Source organism: Equus quagga, chromosome 9 (assembly GCF_021613505.1).
Source record: "Equus quagga isolate Etosha38 chromosome 9, UCLA_HA_Equagga_1.0, whole genome shotgun sequence".
NCBI lineage: Eukaryota > Metazoa > Chordata > Mammalia > Perissodactyla > Equidae > Equus > Equus quagga.
In genome coordinates, this window is record NC_060275.1 from 8539580 (window position 1) to 8562647 (window position 23068).

General features: G+C 37.8%; 1 protein-coding gene across 1 annotated transcript in view; it reads left to right on the forward strand.

The window, feature by feature from the left end:
* RTTN (rotatin) overlaps positions 1 to 23068 on the forward strand; it is a 150675-nt gene that overhangs the window by 107827 nt on the left and 19780 nt on the right. The window contains exons 35-40 of the mRNA XM_046671888.1: positions 367 to 460; positions 4264 to 4456; positions 6307 to 6397; positions 9915 to 10068; positions 12847 to 12984; positions 15510 to 15727. Of these exons, the coding sequence (XP_046527844.1) occupies positions 367 to 460; positions 4264 to 4456; positions 6307 to 6397; positions 9915 to 10068; positions 12847 to 12984; positions 15510 to 15727 (888 nt within the window). The remainder of the gene's footprint in view (positions 1 to 366; positions 461 to 4263; positions 4457 to 6306; positions 6398 to 9914; positions 10069 to 12846; positions 12985 to 15509; positions 15728 to 23068) is intronic.

Sequence of the window (23068 nt, forward strand, 5' to 3'; positions counted from 1 at the left end):
TTAACGTTGATGAATTATCGTTAAAGTAGTATGTTTTAGCCTTTCAACATTTGGACAGTAAGAGAGAATAGGCCTTATTGAGACATTAAAATCCTAAGTGGGCTTCAAATCAAAACTTTGCTCCTTTGAGTTACTGATTTACATAAAGTCTAGCAAGTTTTATAAGAAGTAGAAAATGCTATTCAAAAAGCTGTTATAACTCTCAAGATATGGAATGTTTTTCAGTCATGCTGGCTAGTATAGTTTTGTTATAATAACCTTCTTGTGTAAGGATATGTTGTGTGTATGTTGCTTCTGTTTCATTTTCCACGTCATGACATTAATGGTGAATGTTCTCAGTAAATGATTTTCTTTGCTGCTCCGTAGGTGACACCTTCATCAGAGAGTGCTGAGTTTTCCCCACTTGTGACCTTGGCAGCACCTCCCCCAGAAGCCTCGCATGATCAGTTTGTGGCTCAAGGTATCCTTTTAGGAAGACATTCTACTTTCAAAAAGAAAAGAAGTTGGTCCAGGCAGATTATTTTGAAAGTAAATGTCTAGATAAGAACAAAATTAAATGCGTCATAGAACACAATGTCTAGATAAGAACAAAATTAGTCACAGAACATGACAGAATAAATTAGAATAAATATATCAGAAATTAACAAAACAACTACCCTTAACTAATAAATGGGAATTTGGCCATCACCTAGTCTGATTGCCATTTGTTCCTTATTAGTTAAGCATAGATATTTGGTGTTTGAATTGGGAACTGATGGGTATTAGTTGGCTTCATTTTTCTCCCTCTTTTGGGAAAATATTTCAATTTACAACAGCAATCCACTTGAAAGTGAAGAAAGACTAGTCATAAGTATTTTTCAAAGGCTATGTGTCCATTTTAAAGGACGTAAAACATATTGAGTCTTTATTTTGTTAGAAATGTGTGGTAAATAGCCCAGGATTTATTTTTATTAGTGGCAATATATAAATTTTACTCTTTGTATTAGGGACTGCTTCTAACTCTGTTACGCTTCAAACTTTATATATTCTGAAGAGTACAACTTAGCTTTTGTTTATTCTAGAGAGTATATAGGCCTTTATTCTGCAGCATTAAATTCCTAACATATAAGAATATACTACCTAAAAAGGTAATTTTAAACACTTAAACAATGTAATTTTTCATTACAATATTTGTTCCATAACTTCCTAAACAATGTTTCATTTTGGTGTTTAGTGATTTATGTTAACAATGTACAAAAGTTTTTAATTGTAGAAAGTACTCATTTGATCTTCTTGAGAACAAAAAGAGCAAACTCAGATTGTTGAAATAGCTAAGAACACAGGGCATAAAGTGAAATTTTATAATGAATTTCATGAATATTTATCTCTAAAAGTATATTGATTACTCTTAACTTTTAACAACTTTGAGATATGATTCAAATACGATACAGTACACCCATTTTCAGTGTACACTTCATTGGTTGTTAGTATATTCACAGAGTTCTGCAACCATCACTACAACTTGAGAACATTTTCATTACCCCCAAAAGGAACTCTGTCCCCATTAGCTGTCACTCCTCATCCCCTACATTCTCCCTAGCCCTAGGCAATCACTGCTGTACTTTCCCTCTTTATAGATTTGCCCGTTTTAGACATGTTACATAAATGGAATCATACAGTTCGGGATCTTTTGTGACTGGCTTCTTTCACTTAGCATAATGTTTTCAAGATTGATCCATGTCATAGCATGTATCAGTACTTCAATTCTTTTTATTGCTAAGTAATATTCTACTGTATGGATATACCACATTTTATTTACCCATCCATTAGTTGATGGATGGACATTTGGATCTTTCCACTTTTTGGCTATTATGAATAATAATACTACAAACATTCATGTACAGGTTTTTGTGTAGACATACAGTTGTGTGGAATTTTTTTGGTTTCATTATGCTTGATTTGGATTTCTTTTATTTTCAAGGATTGTGCTTAGAATGCATGATTAATGCAGAGTTTTACTGGTTGCTAGTCACTTCATCACTTCAGTGGTATATTTAAGAAAAAAGCTTTTTAATCCTTTTTGTTGAACCTGCCAACGAATCTTTGAACAGTGCTAGAAAGTATTAAATATATGTTGTCAATGAGCCTTAAGACTAGAGTGATTTTTTTGTTGTTGTTAGATATCTTTCTTAATTCCATCTCTTTAAAATAGTATTAAGATAAATTGTTTTTAGTGATAATGAGATTTTAATTCTCTCAGCTGGAACGTGTAGCAGGATTTCCCAGTGAAGCTGGTTAGTACTTTTATTTCTTGTTCTGTTAATTCTTGATTAACCAGGGAATTATTATGCCCCAAAACAATTTAGAACAGGATGACAAGAATGTTCCCTAACATGTACATTGGAGCCACTTTAGATATCCAACTTTTCATATTTAAATTTAAATTCTTTCATGTTATAAGAAAACCTTTAACAGGGCCTCTCATGATCTATAAGTCTACATTTGATATACAAAGTTGAAAGGAATCATTAAAAAATAAAAAGGTTAGTGTATTTGTGTACTATAAATATAAATAATGAATAATTCTCTCTAGATAAAATATGAAAATTTTATTGAATACTATATTGAATGAGTTGGAATTTCTTGAATGCTGTGCCCCTCTCCTTTTATTGGTATTCTTTTCTTCTGTATGCTTGCCCTAAAAAAGCTGAAGACATATAATACATATTTTGGGAATATTTAAATTTTTCTCTTAAAACCGTTTGAACTGTTTCTGTGGAATTACTCAAATTTAATTTTCCCGATTTTATTTGGTTTAAAATATCAAATCTTTCTTGACAATATGTAGTCCCAAAGTGTCTCCCCAAAGGAATTAATTAATTAATTACAAAGGGAAAAATCATAACTTTACACTGGGGAAACCTAGTAAACACCACCTTAATCAAATATGGGACAAGCAGAAATCATGTTTCTCCTGACATGGGGTACCGAGGATCTAATCATGAGGAAGCATCAGTTGTCAGACATTCCACAGAGTAACTGGCCTGTGTTCTTCACAAAATGTCAGGACCTGAAGGATAAAGCAAGACTGAGGACTCTCCCAGTGTAGAACCCAAAGAGACATGACAACTAAGTTCAGAGTGTGATCCTAAATTGGATCTCAAGAAGAAAAAGAACTTTGTGTCTTTGCTCTCAAGCACGTTAGTGAGACAACATGCAAAATTTGGAACAACGTCTATAGATTAGCTAATACCACTGCTTCAGTATTAATTTTCTGGTTTTGTGATTATAAAAGACAGAGTCTCTGTTTGGAAAATTAATTTAGGGTTAAAGGGGCATTATATCTGCAACTCACAAAGAGTCTGTATGGAGATACGTGGTAGGTGGGTAGATAAAATGTGGCAAAATATTACTACTTAGGGATCTGAGTGAAGGTATATGGGAATTCTTTGTACTTTAGTACTTGCCATAAGTCTGAACTTATTCAAAATATAATGTTTCTTTAAAAAAGAAATCAGACATGAGAGTCATGAGGGAAGGCCTTGAGGCAGATTGGCTTTCTTGTTAGCATCCCCTGCTGAGTCTTCTAGGAAAGGGTCACTGTCCCATATCTTCAGTTCTAAAATCCAGAATCTCTGAAAACTGAAAGTTTTCTCAAAACTCCCTTGGTAGTAAAACTTGCCCATACCTGAATACATTTGGCTGCAAAACCTGACCAGTACTGTGGTCTGAGGTTGTATTTACTCCTTTATCCATCATATTCATTGTGATTGTACATATGCTATGCTGCAGAAATATTTATTTCATTATGGAACGTTGTCTAAGATCCCACTGGAGGTGTTAATTAATGTATGGTACATCTATCTTATTATTTTTCTAAAATCCAAAAATATTTTGAATTCTGAAATACTTCTGGCCCCTAGAATTTCAGGAAACCTCATTGTGAAAAAATGAGTTTTTCAGAAAAACACTGTGGACCATCTGTCTGTTCCTTAGCATCTTAATGCTTGCTATACAAAGCCCCACTCTGCCCTTCTTACACTCTTGCCCATACTTCCCTCTTACACTCTCACCTAAGGCAGACACCTACACATCTGCGTACATGTAGACACATGCACACACACAGTGAAGGAGTTGGAGATGAGTCTGCACTGGAAGAATTCCCCATCATCTGTCTTTGGCACCTTCGGGAACTTTGCTCTGATTATCAGAACTTGTTGACGTGGTGCATAACCACGAGGTAAACAAAATAGTGATGACTTTTGTGCTTGTTTTCAATAATAGGTCAGCATGAGACTGTGTCACCACGGCTTCCTCGTGATTCCTCCCTCGCTGCTCCTCTGCCCAGGCAGTGTGTTTTTGTCACTCCACCTCTTCTTTCAGCAGTGTGCAGCCTCTTGGACAGCCTGTTGGTGATTGCTCCGGGAGACACTGCAAGTGCTTTTCGACAAGCTGGTCTCCTAGAGCTTCTCTGTAGGTGAGAGACCAGTTCTCCCCAAGAGGCTGGGTCGTACAGATGAGTTTATGCAAGCGATGCTCATGACTCGATAAGACGTTACAGGTACTGGGAAGAGATCTTTATCCTTTCGTAGGCTCATTAGACTGCAGGTTTTTGCCTTTATCAGAATTGTCTTGACAGCTTTTATTTTAGATCTATTAAACCACTTCTATTGGTTTGTCATGTTGACTGTTAAGGCCCCTCCACAAAATCCTGATTTTTTTAGAATTCAGAAGTTCTAAACCTTATTTGTCCTCTGCCACGCTCAAGGAATATCCAATCCCCTTGGGCATTCTAAATGGGAGTGAAGGAGTTTGGGGGTTTATCTCCCTAGTGGTCGTATCAGAATAATGTTCATGGATTAAGAAATTGTTTTTTAAATTCATTTGGGTGATTGAACTTTTTATTAGAAAGTATTCTGTTAAAATTTAGGAAAATCATGATTTGGTTCTTTCATTCATCTAATATTAATAAGCCTCTGACATAACTTTTCCTGATTTTCTTATTGGTTACATGATATAATTAAAAAGTCCTTATAGGGCCAGCCCCGGTGGCCTGTGGTTAAGTTTGGTGCACTCTGCTTCAGCAGCCTTGGTTTGCTTCCTGAGCGCAGACCTACACCACCCATCTGTCAGTGGCCATGCTGTGGTGGCAGCTCACATACAAAATAGAGGAAGATTGGGAACAGATGTTTGCTCAGGGCAAATCTTCCTCAGCAAGCAAAAACAAAACAAAACAAAACAAAACACCTTATATATTGTATTTAGTCTGACTTAAGGTCTAATTATGGTTCATTCACTCACTAGTGTTGCAGCCTTGGGAAAGTCACTTTAATCTCTGGAGTGTCATTAATAACACCTATTTAACGGGGTTAGTGCGAGGCTTAAAAGAGATGTGGTCTCAGGTGCTCCCTCGTCTACAGTCAGTGGTACTTCTCTGTACTCACCTCCCTGTTAACCACACCTTCATTTACATGTCTTCTCTGCCTCTGTTTCTGCTCTTTGCACATTCACTGTCTGAAATGTCTTCTTCCTTCTTGCCAGATCACAGTGCTTTCTCTTTCCTTTTAGGATATTAAGAAAAGTCTAAAAAGAAAGAAGTTTTCCTTGTTTCAGTTCACTCAGTTGTGGTTCCTCCTTTGCCATTTGTAGTAAACAGCGAGTGTGACTTTGTCCTGTTCACCTTTATTTGTCATCTTTTCTACTGGGATGCCTAGTAGAGTTGGAAAAGGAAACTGCTAGTTGATTGTCTTCCTTCTTGGATGTTTCCTGCCTCAAGAATGACTGAAATGGAGCTTTAGGAATATTCCTGTTTTTAAGAGTCATAGTCTGTTGTGACATTAAGGGCACAGAGATATTAAAAGATCTTTTATGGCAAAGCCTTATCACATTTCCATACTTGTTCTTTATTTCTGACTTAAAAAATTTTTTTTCCTGTTTTTCGTTATTTTGTTTTTAACTTACTAAATTGGAACTAATTTCCCAGCAAGTGTTTTTCCTGTTTTAAATATGAACCTAACCACCAAGGTTTTTCTCTTGTTTGTGTTGCTTCTGAAAGGGCTTCATTATATTTTTTATTCTGCTTTTTAAGGTTTTATTAGGTATCTTTCTTCAGAATTTCTTGTCTCCCGTATTTATCATATAAGATCTTTTCCTGTATTCTGAAACATTGTAGAATACCTTTTTATAAACATTTATTGTCTTTATTTATAAAAATCCTTTGTCTTGAATTCTATTCAAGGTTACATTCAAACTTCAAATTCTGATTTATTAATCTTTAATAACAAGCATACCAATGTCTAAAGGGTGGCCTTTTTCCATCCTTCACAGTATTGCAGATGCTGCCCTCATAGAGACGCGTGTCCAGGAACTCAAGGCCCCGCTGCCTTCGTCACCTCCAGTTGAACACACACAGGCTCAGGTAAGTGCCTCACGTCTCCCTCTCACCTCATGTCTGTTGTGCATTTGTTTGCTCTAAGTGCCAGAAACATAAATTCTGCTGAGGATATACTAGCCATAGGAGAAAGATGAAAATCTCTCAGGGTATACATGGTATGATGAGGTTATTTGAAATAGCTTACTTAACATTTTCATCTGAGACATCTTTGGATGGTAGAAAAGAGCAGTGGGGTTTGGAGACCTAGCTTCTGTTCCTGATTCCATCATTAACCAACTATGAAGGTTTAATCACAGATCCTGATATTTTTAAGCACTGTAGTAAAAAAGGGGACATTTATGGCCCAACTTCCCCTTCTGTGATTTTAAGCTCTCTCTTTCATTTTCATCTAAATTGAAGTTGTTAAAATACTTAATGACTAAGTTCTGTGTATTTTTAAAACCCCATATAATAAGAATAAATTTATTTTTGTTCCTTCACATGTATTTACTATTTTTAAGTTCTTGCAAAAAGCTAGAGTCTGTATGTAAAGTGTGCTTAACAATTCTTTGTGTAGTTGTTGCTGATAGAAATGTTATCTCAAAAACAAATTTTAAGAAAGACTATGAGATTTATTTGGGGTCATAATAAAGGGTAGACTAGACCAGTATCTCTTGCTTTGTGATATCTTCTTTGAGCTTCCTGAATAAGGCAGACCCTCACCCAAGACTGGGTAACGCTATGTGCATTATCTTCGAAACACTTGTCTCACTGCAGTGTTTTCATTTGTGAGTGTGCTTATTTCCATAAGGGCTCTCTCCTCCATTTTTCTGTCTATCCATCCAAGAAATCTTTATTGAGGGCCTACTGCGTACCAGGATCTTCCCTAAGTGAATAAAACAAAAACCCCTCCCCTCAAGTTGGGAGAGCAGATCCTGAAGAAATCCATACATGCCCGATGATGCTAGACGTTGAGGAAGAATAACTGAAGCGGGGGACAGGAAGTGATGTCCGAGTTGGCAGGGTAGGGCTTTTCCATGTAGGGTGGTCAGGGAGGGCCTTTCAGACAGCGACATGTAACCTTAAGTAAGTGAGGAAGCCAGTCCTATGGGACATAGCAAGGCCCCTGAGATTGGAGTATGTTTGGCCTATCCAAGAAACAGCAAGGAAGCCAGAATGGCTGGAGCAGAATCTGTGAGGGGGAGATGAGCTCAGAGGGCAAATGAGCTCCATTTGAAGTCAGGGCCTTGCGTCTTTTTGTGCGCTGTTGTACCCTGAGTGCTGAGCACAGTGCCTGTCTCACAGCAGGCACTCATCCAGTATTCGTGGAGTGAATGAATAATAACGTAACAAACATTTGTGGGCTGCTTGTTTGTATTCGTTTATGTAATGCTCACAGCAATCACATGAAGTACCATTAGTGGCCTCATTTTATAAAGGAAATGACTGGAACCCAGAGATAAGTAACTTGTTCAGGTCGCTCATACAGTAAGGGGCAGAGCCAGGATTCCAGCCCACAGAGGTTGGTTCCAGAACCTACACTCTTTAGCCATTGCACTGCCTGGCGTGATGTGGGCCAAATGCTTCTTGGCTATATGTCCTTATACAAGACCATTCATTCATTCCAGAAAAATTCTGGAGCATCTGCTCTGCCAGGTTGTGTTGCAGGTGCTAGTGACACATCTGTGAACAAAGTAGACACATCCCTGCCCACATGAAGTCTGTGTCCCAGGAGACAGACAGTAAATGGTGAATAAAATGTATTTTATCAGATGGTGACAGATGGTATGGAAAACAGTAAAATGGGATGGGTAAAGGGGGAGAAGTTGCTGTTTTTTCGGAGAGTGGTCAGCAAAGCCCTCATGAAGGTGAGATTTGAGAGAGGCTGAGGAGGGGAGGAAAGGGCCGGGGGTGCTGGGCAGAGTGTGCGGGCAGAGCCGCCCCGTGAGCTTGCACTCAGCCGAGGCACGCATGTGCTGAAGTGTGTGGTTGGTTGCTCTGGTTTTTTTTTTTAAGAGTTTCAAACATAAAAAAAGACTTAACTTTATGAATTACTATATCAATATTTCATTAAATCTTCAGTATGGTAATTTACACAAGAGTCTAACAATTCAGCTATTCTCTCTCTAATGTTGTCTCTTGCTTTCCATGGTTTATCTGTTTCTGGTAACACTTCACACACCCAGAGGGCAGACTTGCTGTAATTTCCATAGTGTAGAAGTTGAAGGGAGCAAAAAAGACTTCACAGCCATAAGGAAATTAAACTTCACAAACTGCTTGCATTTTACCCAATAGGAGAAGTGTAGAGCCACGTACACTTTTATGTAAAATCAGTTGGCAGATTAGATACAGGGAGGACATACTCATCAGGGGAAGCAGGACAGCACAACTGTTTTGAAATAGTCTGAGGTCACTTACCTTAGAGGCACGTATCCCTCCTCGAATGCAGGACAGTTCCCGACTCTCAGAACAGCAGAATAAAGTGGGGGCGGGGGAAAGTGTGTGTGTGTGTGTGTGTCTACAGAGAGAGAGTTCATTTATATGTTCACCTATATGGACGCTCTCATTGTCTGGGGATAGTGGATAAATGAGACATCACAACTTGTTCTTTAATTATTACGTATCCAGAGAATTAGTTTTTTAAAAGTACTTTTGCAAATACTTGTTGTAATATTAGCATCAAGTAACATTCCAGAGATGGTTTTATTGGTAATATTAGAGAAGATTTAATTTTTCTTTTATAATTATTCTTTTATAATTATATTAAGAATAGTATGTTGGGGGCTAGTCCAGTGGCATAGTGGTAAAGTTTGCATGCTCCGCTTCAGTGGCCCAGGGTTTGCTGGTTTGGATCCTGGGCTTGGACCTACACGCCACTCATCAAGCCACGCTGTGGGAGCATCCCACATAGAAGAACTAGAAGGACTTACAAGTAGGAGATACAACTATCTACTAGGGCTTTGAGGAGGAAAAAAGACAAAAAGAGGAAGCTTCGCCACAGATGTTAGCTCAGGGCCAATCTTCAAAAAAAAAAGAATAGTATTTTTATGTTGAAAAATAGTTGAGGGCAAACATTGACCATATTTGCATTTTATTTGTAGCAATAACTGGACAGTTAGGCTAGCTTCCTCCACCCCCAAATTGTGCTCTTTGAAAAATATTTTGTAATCTTTCTTTCTTTCCAAAATTGTAGACTTTATGGCTTTGGAATGCCCTTTTCTGTTTCTTACAGACTATTGATTCCATAATGTAGCTACCTGAAAAATCTCAGGGCTTGCTTTCTCTAAATGGAATTCAAAATTTGTTTTTGAAAATACTGTTTTGTTTGGTAATATTATAGTTGACAATGAGTGTTAACGTGGCTGTTAATGACATGCTTATGAGAAAAATAAAGCTTTGTTGCTATGTATTCATTTCAGGTTTTTAAAATTTATGATTAATAGTTTATTAACCTATGTTACAAAGAAGTGACTTATAATTCTTGAAAAGTAAAATATTTTATGACTGAGGTGAGCTTGTCATATGATCTGTTTTGTTTTACTTTATCTCCTTTTTCAAATAGGTGTCTTTTCTCCTGGAATACCTGTCCTCTTTGTCCAGGCTTCTGCAGTCGTGTTTATTGGTAGATCCTGACCTTGTGACTCAGAACGAGCTTCTGAAACCTCTTATCACAAACGTCATTGGAGTTCTTACCATATGCACCAAAGATGTATTAGGTAAGCTTTATTTTTTTAGTTTAGACTGAAAATAAATAATATTGAGGAAAAAAATCTTACTCTGTGCCAGATATATACTTCAAGGTTACATTTTGAGTTGTTCTTTGCCAGCATTTTGGAAGGCTTTTATAACGTGTTTTATAGTTTGGATGTTTTAAGTGGTTCCAGGAGACCATTTGAGGCAAGTATGTATGTAGTAAAGAATCATCCCCTTGCTGTCAGTTTAAGTGAAAGTAAAGTTCTCTATGTAATGTTAGAAAGTATGGTGAAGTTTAGGTAGTAATTATTCTTATAAACTATGGCCAAGGCCAAATGACCTACTAATAACTCGTTTACTATATAACAAGCATAAGCAAGTCTAGCATGTAGTATCAAAAATTTCCTAAGGTTTAAAATTATTGAAAAATATACTCTGATGAAAAGTTGAATATAATGCTTAGTAGTAGAGAAAATTAAAACAATGTAGGATCTTTATCAAAATTAAAATATGATAATTTTTATAATGAAGTAATTGATCGTTTGGTAATTCTCTTTGCCTATCAGTTCATTCTTATGTAGTCCTTTGAATTTTATGGATTTGCTTTATTTTAGATCTGGTAAGTGAAATGTTTTATGATGTGTGCAAATCCAGTCCTCAGTGTCTCATCAGTGTTAAAATTATCCCAGTGCTAGAGGAGCAGTAATTCCTTACTGGAAATTTCACAAATGGCAGTGATGTAAGCTAATTATATTAGACAATGCATTCTCTACAAGGGTGGTATCATCTGCCCTAAGGAGCAAAAATTGATTCTTGGGGGAAGAAAGCCTTAGCTATTAGAATAGTTTGTGGCCCTCCAGAGCTCAGCTCTACACAATAAAATCTTATTCCTTAGTATTTATTTCTCTTGTTGGTTTTTCTTGGGTATCACTTGAGAAGCATTGACATTGAGCTCATGGAAGATACATGAGAAGTATGCAAGGTCAATGCTAAAGAACTGTGGTGTGTATGTGGCTGTGAGTGGTGGGCTTTCAACTGAATGCTTGATCCCAAAGTCAGATGGCAAGAGGTGGCCTGTGTGTCTTGGCTGCCATTGGCTGCCTTGTGGATAGGGTTTGTTTTTTGTTTTTTGTTTTTGTTTTTTGAGGAAGATTAGCCCTGAGCTAACATCTGCTGTCAATCCTCCTCTTTTTGCTGAGAAAGACTGACCCTGAGCTAACATCCGTGCCCATCTTCCTCTACTTTATATGTGGGACGCCCGCCACAGCATGGCTTAATAAGCAGTGCCTAGGTCTGCCCCTGGGATCCAAACCAGCAAACACCGGGCTGCCAAAGCAGAGCGTACAAACTTAACCGCCGTGCCACTGGGCCGGCTCCTACCTCATGGATGTTTTTATTGATTCTCTTGCTTTTCTTTGTGACTTGGGCTTTGAAAATTAAATTAAAAGTGTATATATTTTATTATTTAATTATGTAAAAGTTATTTAACCCATCATTAATTATGTCAAGTGCTAAAAAGAAAAAATGTCAACGATATCTGAATGTATATCTAACACGTGGTTAAGTTAAAAGTAATTTTCTCATATCTAGCAAAAGTTAAAACTTCACTGAAATTTTTTTAAGAAACTAATTAAAATTTTTTTGTGGAAAAATAACAGTTTTGAATGACTTTATAAAAAATTGGTTATATCTCTAGTTTGTATGTATGTGATTTGCTAATTTCATGTGTAATTTGATACATTTTAATTTATATGAGTAAATTAAAAGTTATTCAAGCACAGTTATAAAATTAAGTGTTAATAGTTTTTTAATTTTTAATTTAACTTTCCACTTAAATATTTATTTGGCCATCTTAAGCCTGTATTGAGTAAAATCAGTAAGCTTTATACTTATTCTTTTTAAAAGTACAGATATACAGATAGTACATAAACAGAGGTTTAGTATCTGTGGGATTAATATTTCTTGGGGCTGGTGATGAGGAAATATGTCTAAAAAGATTCCTTATAGAGCTGATAATATGGCGAAGAGGTTGAGAAGCACCAAGAATTGCTATAATCCTAACTCCCTGGAAGGTGCCCTTTCCAACTGCCTCACGGGTGCTGAAGAACACTAAGATGGAAGCCCTTGGTTTGCTTGGTAATGGAGTTTGACAAAAGCTGGCAAACACTGCTGGTGGTGTGGTCAGAGAAGGCAGTGCTAAGAGAGCCACTGCTCTCCAGCTCCCATTTGCCAAATAAGGAGAAGGGAAAGCTATCTTTACTCTCGAAGGTTAATTGCTGCATCCTTAGCCACAGGCAGAGCTGAAGAATCCTCTTCTGTATCGTAGTTTTCCTTGTGGAGCAATACTCTTCTCGGTGCTTCAAAGAAATTCTCCTTTCTTTTCTGCCATGACCTTGGGATGTTCTGTTTTCCCCTTTCATCCCTGCACGAAGCTGCTAGAGAGGATGAAGAAAACAAGAGAAACAATGACTTGCTTTTACAATGTGCCTCTGTAATTCTGAAGTTATAGCTTAATATTCAATTTGTCATACTTTCTGACTGTTGAATATGTTTTAATAAGAGGAGCATGTGTGAGTACATATTTATTTGTCTATAGGAGGGTGAGGAAGACATCTTTAAGAAGCAATGGAAAAGAGAAATTAATTGAAATAAATTTTGGATCATGTTGAATTAAATTTGTCTTCATTTGACAAGTACATACCTCTTATTTTAAGTGCGACGAAGTGTCTTGAGCTTTGTATTTTAAAAGGTTCTTTGTCTTCTTTGTGTTTATAACTTGAAATGCTTTGATTAACTTATAGATGTGGAGTTAATATCGGCTTTTTATCAGACATGGACACATTTATTTAACCTTCTGGCTACACTCCTGAGGAAAGCTGGGGCTGCCTCTCTCCCATCTGTTACGATGGGTTTGGCCAAGCACTGGGTGGCCGTGATCGGTAAGAAGCTACTCTTACTGAGCTTGTGGTCTTTCTGCTAATGAAAATTAAGATAATCCTTATCTATGATTTTATATATATATGTATTCCCTAAAATTAAGTAATTTTATGGCATGGCGTATGAAAGAGAAACCAGATGCTTGGTTTGAGAAATTTGCAGTGCTCTTGAGAAGTCCAAAAAATGCATTTTTGAAAAATTGAAACACATTTCAAGATACCATAAAAACAAGTAAGAAAAGCCTGCCGTGTTATGAAGATACATGTGACATGATTATAAAACAGTGAGATAGATTTACTTGTGTTGGTCTGGAAACCAGTCTCTTTCCTCATATGTATGCACTGAAAGTGGGTAAATCTGCATACATAAAATCCTGTGTATGCATTAACATGGAAAGTTGTAACAAAAATAGTGTCTTCTCTCACGACACAAGGATTTTCTTATAGCACAGAAATGCCAAGAGTATAGTGTAATTATTTTTATAAGATGTCTTCCGTATAATAATTGTCTACTAGAATAAGCAAATGATTATTTTTAAATTAACTACTGTCCATAATTTTTCATAAAGCCTCTTCTAAATTTTAGCATTGCAAGAAGACTTTTTTAACATAAATGTTTATAAATAACATTTATGCTACCTTGTTTAAATTACCAGTTTTAAAGTACTCAAAATTAAGTTCTTTTAAGATTCCAAGTTATCACTAATTCAGTTGACATATTTTTTTCAGATTTCATTTTATCATTTGGTCATTCTCTCAACTTAGATATAAGATGCATTTTGGTACCAGAGTCATAGTTTTGAAGTGAGATTTATGGCGAAATACATGTTGAACAAGAAACAAGATTGTTGATTATCTGGATATGGGAGTTCTGAGTGTACCCTAAGGGGAATAGTGTCCATTTAGAGATGATTATTTTGTTAAAAGAGATAAAAATTGAAAGCAATTGACTGGTGGAGTGATTGAGATGGAGATTTTCCTCTTGCATCCATCGGGGGGAATCAGTTTACCACCTAAATCATTAATAATATAAAGCAAGAAGCTTTATGGGACTCATATGGGGCACCGAAGCCACCTGGTCAAATCAAACCCACTGCCTCCTTTGGTAAATAAAATTTTGTTGGAACACTGCCACACTTCTTCGTTTCCTTATTGCCCGTGGCTGCTTTCATGCCACAGCAGTAGAGCTGAGTAGTTGTGACAAAGGCTTATGACCCACAAAGCATAAAGTGTTTATTTACTTCCTGGCCCTTTGCTGAAAAAGTTTGCTAACCCTTGATTTAAGCCTATTTACCTGACACTATTTCCCTAGTGATAAAATAAAGACGTATTAAGTTCAAAATCTTTCTACAAAATACATACACAGTTTTATATAATAATAGTGCTAATCAAAAATAACCTACTATATAGTAGCTTTGATAATAGTAATGTTAATGAAAACTAATAAAAATATCATTGATATTCCTTGCTGTGGAGTTGTTTTGTTTGTTGGTTGGTTTTTTTTCTCCTTATCATTTTCCATCCCATGTGCTTGTACACATTTAAAACGTGATAACTTACAGCATCTATAACAATCTCTTCTCAGACTTGACAATATTTAGACATCACTTAAATGAACATAATTTTCATGAAACCCTGCTGTAAATTATTTTTTTTATGTTACTTAAGAACATAAGAATTTCTGTAAGCCTAAATCTAGGTGGAAATTCTTATGGTTTTAACTCACACAAGTATAAATCCAAAATAAATGAAACACAACAAAATTATAAACCAATGCTATCAAATTAATAAAATTAATGCAATGCAGCAAATGTTCTTTTGATTAAGTTAAATCAGTGCTCACAACAGGAAATTAATAATGACTGATTCACTGTAGCTTGTTTTGAGTTTGTTTGCCCATTCTTTCCACTCTGTGGTGTTTGGAAATCAGTTCATAACCACTCTTGTTCTCTAGCTAAACTACCCTGAAACCTTTGTTCCTACATCACGCCAACACTGCATTCTGTCTTAAGTCCTCTTTGGCATCAGCTTGCTTAAAAATAGAAACACAGTCACATGTACAAATGGTAATCTAGATAATCCAAAGTATAGTTACATTAGCTTTTTTCTTAGGTTAGTACTGAAATTAAAAGCAAAAAACTCTGAAGACTTTGTGGATCCCAGTAGACCATAGAGGGATTGATACGCATTTATATATAATTCTTTTATTTTGGGTCTTAGCACATATTGTGTATATATGCATTTGTACACACACACACACACTGTCATACTCATTTATATAACAAAGAACCCATATAAGAAGAAGGAAATGAAAATTAAATGCATTCCTTGACGCAGTATGTCGTTTTAGTACCGTTTACATTGCTTTTAAACAATCGAGTTACTCTTGTGCTCCTTGACCTATTGATAGCTGTACTTCATTAGAAATGAAAAAGCTATAAACTTAATTACTCAGATCAATCTAATTCACTTTTTTGATATTGAAGAACTTTTCAAACATTTATGTATGGAATTATTCCCTCTTTTAGATATGTTCTGCAGATGTGTGGGCTTGTCTACCACATGCCCTACCCTCTCTACTGCCAGCCTGCAATTCCTTTCTATTCTCTTGACTGAAGAAGCAAAAAGGCATCTCCGGGATAAGGATAAAACAAGTTTATGCCACAGTCCAACAATGACTTCACTTCTTGATACAACTCAGGAAAATCAGAAATCTCTAGAACGACTTAATGAAGTAATTATTCAGGTAAATGATTTCTTGATTTTTCAAAACTTGGTTTAGTGTTTAAATGAACTGACTTTTAGTCTTTGTTTTATAAAAAACTTTTTAATCATTTGAATTAAAAAATAATTAATGCTCATTATGACCATTTAAATAATAGGAACTATATAAAGTTAACTATCTCCTCTCCACTCTCACCCCTCTGATATTGACCAGTTTCTTTTTTTTTTTTAAAGATTTTATTTTTTTCCTTTTCCTCCCCAAAGCCCCCCGGTACATAGTTGTACATTCTTAGTTGTGGGTCCTTCTAGTTGTGGCATGTGGGACGCCACCTCAGCGAGACTTGATGAGCGGTGCCATGTCCACGCCCAGGATTCGAACCGTCGAAACACTGGGCCGCCTGCAGCGGAGCACGCGAACTTAACCACTCGTCTATGGGGCCGGCCTCTTGACTAGTTTCTTTAATGAATATGTTGTAAAAATTCAAAATGAAATATTAATAATGTAAATCCAGCAATTTATCAAAATAGTGTGCTGTATCATGACCAAAATGGGTATATTTTAGGAACGCAGGTATAATTCATAATTTATTGCCATTTTAAAGACATGTTTACATCTTTGAAAATATATTTACCTAAATCACGTTTGATTTATATAAATGAACTACATATATTTAAGGTGGTGATGTGTATAGAGGTAGCCAGACTTGGTTGGCACATTTGTGAGAAAACATCCCCTTTCCAAACCCTGCTGATTATTTTATCTTATAAACTTATTTTTTGCAATCGTAAAATATGAATTAAGAATTTTGTTTCATTAAAAACATTCTAGGGGCCAGCTCCACGGCCGAGTGGTTAAGTTCGCGCGCTCCGGCTGCCTCGGCCCAGGGTTCGGATCCTGGGCGCAGACATGGCACTGCTCGTCAGGCCACGTTGAGGCGGCATCCCACATCCCACAACTAGAAGGACCTGCAACTAAGATATACAACTGTGTACAGGGGGGGTTTGGGGAGATAAAGCAGAAAAAAAAAAACATTCTAAAATCACTTGGGTATTGTTATTGTATAAATGACAATTTAAAAAAAAGCTAGAAGTGTTTCCTAAGTTGCACAATTATCTTTTACAAATAGGAATATTACCAGATTTTTCACTATTAAGAAATATCCTCCTTATTAGTAATCATATGGTTTTATGGTTTTGTCTTCTCACTGAAAGGTGGGGAATTAGTGGACTTGCGCATTGAAGGGTTTGCTTCCGCCATTTTTATAGACGGAAGGTTGTTCCTGTCTGCCAACTGGTTATAGTCCCTTAGGATTTGGGGATTTTTGCCCATTTTCTGCCTGTGAGAGTCATGGGTGTGCAGATCTTTCTGGAATTTGCTTGTGTTGGAATGCAGACAAGGCTGATAGCGGCCAAGACAGCTCCCTGGTCCAGCTCAAACCTACCTGTGGAGGGTCACGGGCTCCTCCGGGGGCTTTTGCCCAAGACTATACTTGCCTTTGAAGCACAGATAAGGAGCCTGATAAGGGGTCTCCAGAGTTTTCTCTTTTCCACCAGCTCCTTCAGAAGCTGGATCTCTGGGGGAGAAAGGTTTTCTTGAAGAAAGTGTTTCTTGAAGTCGCTTATTCTTGGGAGGCCAGAGCTTCCCTGAAACTACGACCTCACACATTCCACTCAACTTTTCCTGGTTTCAAGCCCAAGCTGGAAACTGTCCCAATTACCTCATCCACCGTCAGAACAACAGGCTTTGTTCTCCATCGATTAACTGAGTCCGATTTTGTACTTCAGGGAATATTATAAGCAGGAAAACTGAAATTCAAGCCTTTACACAGTCCTCTCCCAGCCCTGATGCAATAGCGTTCTTAATTTCCTGGCTTTGGCGGAACACTTTTCTCCTGGGGAAGGCACCGTGCTTTCCTCTTCAAGGACTTTAAATGACTCATGGGCCCCGCATCAGTTTCTTTCCCTCCGTGAGGGAGCATGCTGGCCCCTCTCCTGCCCAGGCCAGAATGCCCACGAGCTCTGGCAGCTTTGACCACAGCCGTGACCATGGCTCCTGCGGCCAGTCCTCCCAGACCTGGGAAATTTAAAGACCTCCAGCCCTCCAGGCCAAGGCTATTTTATTTCCCAGCTATTTTCTCTTGCTTGTTAGTGGTGGTGTGTTTCAAGGAACCACTATTAGACTCCTGATAAACATGGGTCCACATAGGGATGATGAGCCAGATTAAGATACTGTATGTAGGAAAAACTGTGCCACAGGAATTTGCTTAAATTTACCTTGCCGTTGTTTTCCCTAATATTTTGTAATATTATTTATTATAAAAGTTATTGTTTATAAATCTTTTGCTGTTATCTTCTTAGCCAAGGAAAAGGAGGCGCCCCAGAGCCACAGGATATCTCAGTGATTTTCCTAATGATTAGCTAATTTTCCTCTCCATTTCTTCCAAATTACAAAAGATAGAAAGTATTCCATGTGGATATGTATACATTACCCTGTTATTTAAACTGTGTTTCCTAGTAAATCAGACTCTTCTTGTGCATGTAAGCAGTAAAATAACGAATACGTGACGCTTGTTAGAAGGGCCCAGGCGAGTTTAAGACAACCCAAGTAAAGACAAGAATTGTACGGATGGCACGCTTATGAGAAAATGTATGCCTGCCCTCAGATGGGACATTTATTAATGAGATTATTAAACTACAAACACTGTTTTCTTACTCTGCCTTATGTAAAGATATGTGAATTAAAATATTATTAGAATCTGTTAAACAGCAGCACATTATAATAAGTAATATACATCCATTTAGGCTGTAGGTGTGCCAGGTGTTATGTGAAGCAAAGTAAACTATAATCTTAAAATTATCAGAAGAAATAGCAGTCTAGAATTCAAAATTCAAATGTAAAACTGCACTCAAAAACTGTACTCAAAAAATAGCAAGCTGTGTGACCTTAGGCATAGCACAGAACCTCTTCTGAGTCAGTTCTTTAAATGCAAAATGAGAGGATCGTGTTACATTATTGCTAAGTTTCAGCTGGCTCTGAAATTTTCCATCCTCCTCATAAATTATTATATTGTAACTTCAATTAAAATGTCTTGGCAGAGAATCTTTTAAATGGATGCTTTACAGCAGTATCCTATGGGGGATACATGTTGAGAGTTTGCGTTTGGTACTTATGTCTTAAATAATGTGTAAATTAATTTTTTTATAATTCCATTTTGAGGAGGTTTCAGGGTTTGAGTATTCTCTAGGAAACTATTAACTGTCTTTTGACCATGAAATATTGAATACATTTCACTTAATGGAGACTTTTCCTTGCCTACTGAGATACTCAATATATTTCATTTGCAAATGCATATAGATAACAAGATTAATAAAAACTCTCTCTATAGTAGTAGGTTTTGTCTGTAATTGATATGTTGAATTATTTTTACTCCTTATATTTGATCTGATGTCTAAGGTTAGTAATCCAAGAAAACATCAAATTCTAAATGTCACATTTTAGGTGTTTAGTGAGTGGTAAAATTCAAGAGTACATCTGTTGGAGAGAAGGCTTATTGTTTAGATACTGCCGTGTTAATGAATGTTCACTCTAATTAAAAAGCCTCTTCTTTACATTAGTACCTTTTGGAAAGAAAGCAAAAAGTTTTGACCCAGAATTCCTAGATCACTTAGCGTATAGAAGGAAGTGGATCTACAAAGAGCATAGTATCTAAATAAACTTCACTGAGTCCTCTTATTTTCTTTCTACCTATGGGTGACGAAAGGACAGATTGTGTCTTGCTCCGTATCCTCGTGATGTGTTTTTCCTCTTTCGTGGGTCTGTATCCTCCCCTGGCTAGGTGTCTGTCGCTTCAGCCCTGGGACAGGGACTCGTAGCCCCGCCCTCCTGCCGCAAGCTTCCAGGCATCGGCTGCGCTCCTGCTCTGTCCACCTACACTCGGCTGCTTTCAGGGCGCACTGCGCTGTGAGCTACTTGGGAAACAATAGAAATCCCATCCTGAGCTCTGACCTTCAGTGTATGTTGAAAAGTGTGGATTTGCTATAGGTTAGTCCTGTTTATTTCTTTTTTGTTTGTTTTTAGTTCGGGCTTTCATGTCAGTTTTATCCTGTACACATTTTAGTGTCAAACAGGTTTATAAGTTTTTTTACCCAAAGTAGGGGACTTCTGCCTTCTTGCCTCATTTCTCTCTTTTCAGAGGTGACTGCTTACACCTCTTTCAGCTTATTACTTCGTACTTTACCTTCCATGTCTCTAAATAGCATGCATGTATTTCTGTCTCGATTATTCCTTATGGACATTACCTGTTGATTTCCTACTGTAGAAAATGAGACTTTAACTCTCTTTCCGCTCCTCCCTCTGCCACCCACCCGCAGCGGGTTCCCTTCTCACTCCCCCGTGTTACCTGTCTTCACATTGAATGGGAGAGTAGGCAGCATGCAGTGTTAAATCTGGGAAAACTTTGTGTACAGTTGAACTGGCTGCAGGTTTACCTTTCTTTTCCTGCACAGCTTTCCTTTTCCTTAGAGGCAATTGTATTATTTTTTAATTTGCTGAGTTTTCTGTTATCACTGATAAACTCTATGCTCTTTGCCAGCAATCGAATGTCCTCTCATTATATTCGGAAATGTCGGAACTTATATCAGCTTCATCTTCCAGAAGAAATCACTCCCACTTTCCTCTGACCTTCCTAGTGCCCAGTGTCATTCTGGGGGCTCCGTTCCCCTTCTTCCTGGGGAAATCCTTTACCTCTCTGTGCTATGATTTCCCGTGTCCCTGTCCCATGTCCTCTTTTCCTGGTTCACGCCCTCCTTTTGGTAGAGTGTGTTCTCCAGCAGCTTCTAGGGAAAAGGCTTTTTGAATTCCACGTATCTGAAGGTCTTCTTCTACCGTTACATTAAATTTGTAGTTTGGTCAAGTGAGAATTCTAGATTGGAAATCATTCCTTTTTGGATTTAGAAGGTGTTGTCTGTTCCCTTTAACTTCTCCTGTTACTGTAGAGAGCTCTGAGGCCGTTAGGATCCCTGGTTTCTCTTTCCTGGAAAGTTTTAGAATCTTCTTTCTGTCTCTAGTCTCCATTTTCCTGATGAAGCACCTGGGTGTGAGTCTCTTTTGTCTGCTGTGCTGGGCTCTCGGGGAGTCCTTTCCGTCTGTAAACTCCTGTTCTGTAACTGTTTCAGAAGTTCTGTAGCTCTTCACTGTCAGTGAAGTTCCAAACTCTCTCTGTTTGGAACTCCTGTTAAGTTTTCTGTTTCCTATACAATTTCTCTTTTCTTCCTTCTCTCTCTATTTTGATTTCTGTTTTCTGGTTGGTGGCTATTCTCAGGTGTCTGGTGATCTTGATTGTGTGCTGTGTTTAAAACTGGGAGACTTACAGTGGATCGGAAGCCCCGAGCATCTGAGTGGAGCTTGTCAACTGCAAGCTGTAGTGTGTAAGGGGATTTGGCTGGTCATTTTGTGCCCCTGTTTTCTTGAGCTTGTCAGATTCCCTAGAGAAGAGTCTTCTGATCTCCTGCCTGGAGGTGAAAACCCACACTGCCAAGTGTTTTGCAGCAAAGTAGGAGAAGAGAGCTGGGGTCTTAGAATTTAATTTGCACAGTTTCACTTAATCTTTCCTGTTTTCTGTAGAATACCCTTACTAACAAATATGCTTGGTCTCTACCAATTCAGAATGCTCGTAATTCATCCCCTCCAGAGACTAAACGTCCAGTTTTTGCAAGGGTTGGGGAGGAAGAGAGGCTTGGCTGCACAGAGATTGGTGGTGGACAGAATCTGTCATCTAACTGCTTCTCAGAGATTTTCACTCTCACTTCCAGCCGTTCCTGATGCTAGATTTCCCGAGCTGTTGGCAATTACAGATTGGGGTGGTCACCCGGCTTTCCCCGCTCACAACTCTCAAGCCTGCTGACACGTTTGCCATTCTTCCGTCTGCTTTCTAGTTTCCAAACTTGTTGTGTGTGTTTGTCTTTCATCCCAATTCTGTCATTTTAATGAGATTTCACGAGGGAATAAAAGACACATCCATGTGCACAACTGTTTCCCTAGAGGTCTTACCTCTTTTTTTTCCCCTCATTACAGATAGTGGATGAGTAGTATTTTTTAATGAGATCAGTTTGATTTTTCTCAAGTCACTAATACATGTAGGTTAAATAAAGATGTGTGGGGCCAGCCCCAGCGGCCTAGTGGTAAAGTTTAGCACACTCTGCTTTGGCGGCCTGGGTTCAGTTCCCAGGTGTAGATCTGCACCACTTGTCTGTCTCTGGGCATCCTGTGGTGGCAGCTCACTTGCAGAAAGAGGAAGATTGGCAGCGGATGTTAGCTTAGGGCGAATCTTCTTCAGCAAACAAAACAAAACAAAACAAAACAAAAACCTTACGGATGTGTTTATGAGAGCAATTTTCCTATTAATGGTGTTGATTAAGTTTTAAGATTCTTATAGTTAACTATAGTGATTATACTCCAAGTGTATTCATCATCTTATAATACTTCCCTGCCTTTTTTCCCCTTCTTCTTCTTCTTTTTTTTTGTGAGGAAGATTGGCCCTGAGCTAACATCTGTTGCCAGTCTTCCTCTTTTTTGCTTGAGGAAGATTGTTGGTGAGCTAACATCTGTACAGATCTTCCTCTACTTTATGTGGGAGGCCACCACAGCATGGCTTGATGAGCGGTGTTAGGTCTGCACCCAGGATCCAAACCCGTGAACCCCAGGCCACCGAAGTGGAGTGTGCAGACTTAACTGCTACTCCACCAGGCCGGCCCCTTTTACTTCCCCATTCTTCAGGGTCACACTTAGCGTGGTCTTTATCAAGCACCCTGGGCCTGGGCATTTCGTATCTAATCCATTGGCCAGATAGGGACCTGGCTGGTGGAAAGCAGCAGCCTAAGTGAGATATTTAGGTTGGAATTGCTGCCCCTGGTGGTAGAGCTGGGAGGGCCCACTCTGCAGGCTCCTGCAGTGTCACGTCGCCAAGTGTAAGCCAGTCAGGCGTGGTAAGTGGAGTTGCATCTATGTAATTGGGCTGTACTATATTTTATGTAAAATTATATCACTTAAGCTTAACTTTAATAATGATGTTATAAAGCTGGATCATTTTGAAAATTACTGTTAGAAGGAAAAGTTATGAATTTGAATTATATCTAGTATTTATAAATCAAATGAGGAATTTCTAGATGCTTAGACTGGATTTATGAACCCCTTGAAATTGAAATAAAAATGTGTGTGTATATCCACATGAGAATTTTACCACAAAAAATTTCACCTGAATCTTGTCAAGACTTTAGAGCTAATACACCCAGTAAATGAGAAATACAGAGGCAAGAAGGTAAGTTAAAACCGTGACAGGGAAGCAAGCAGACAAATCCAGAAGGT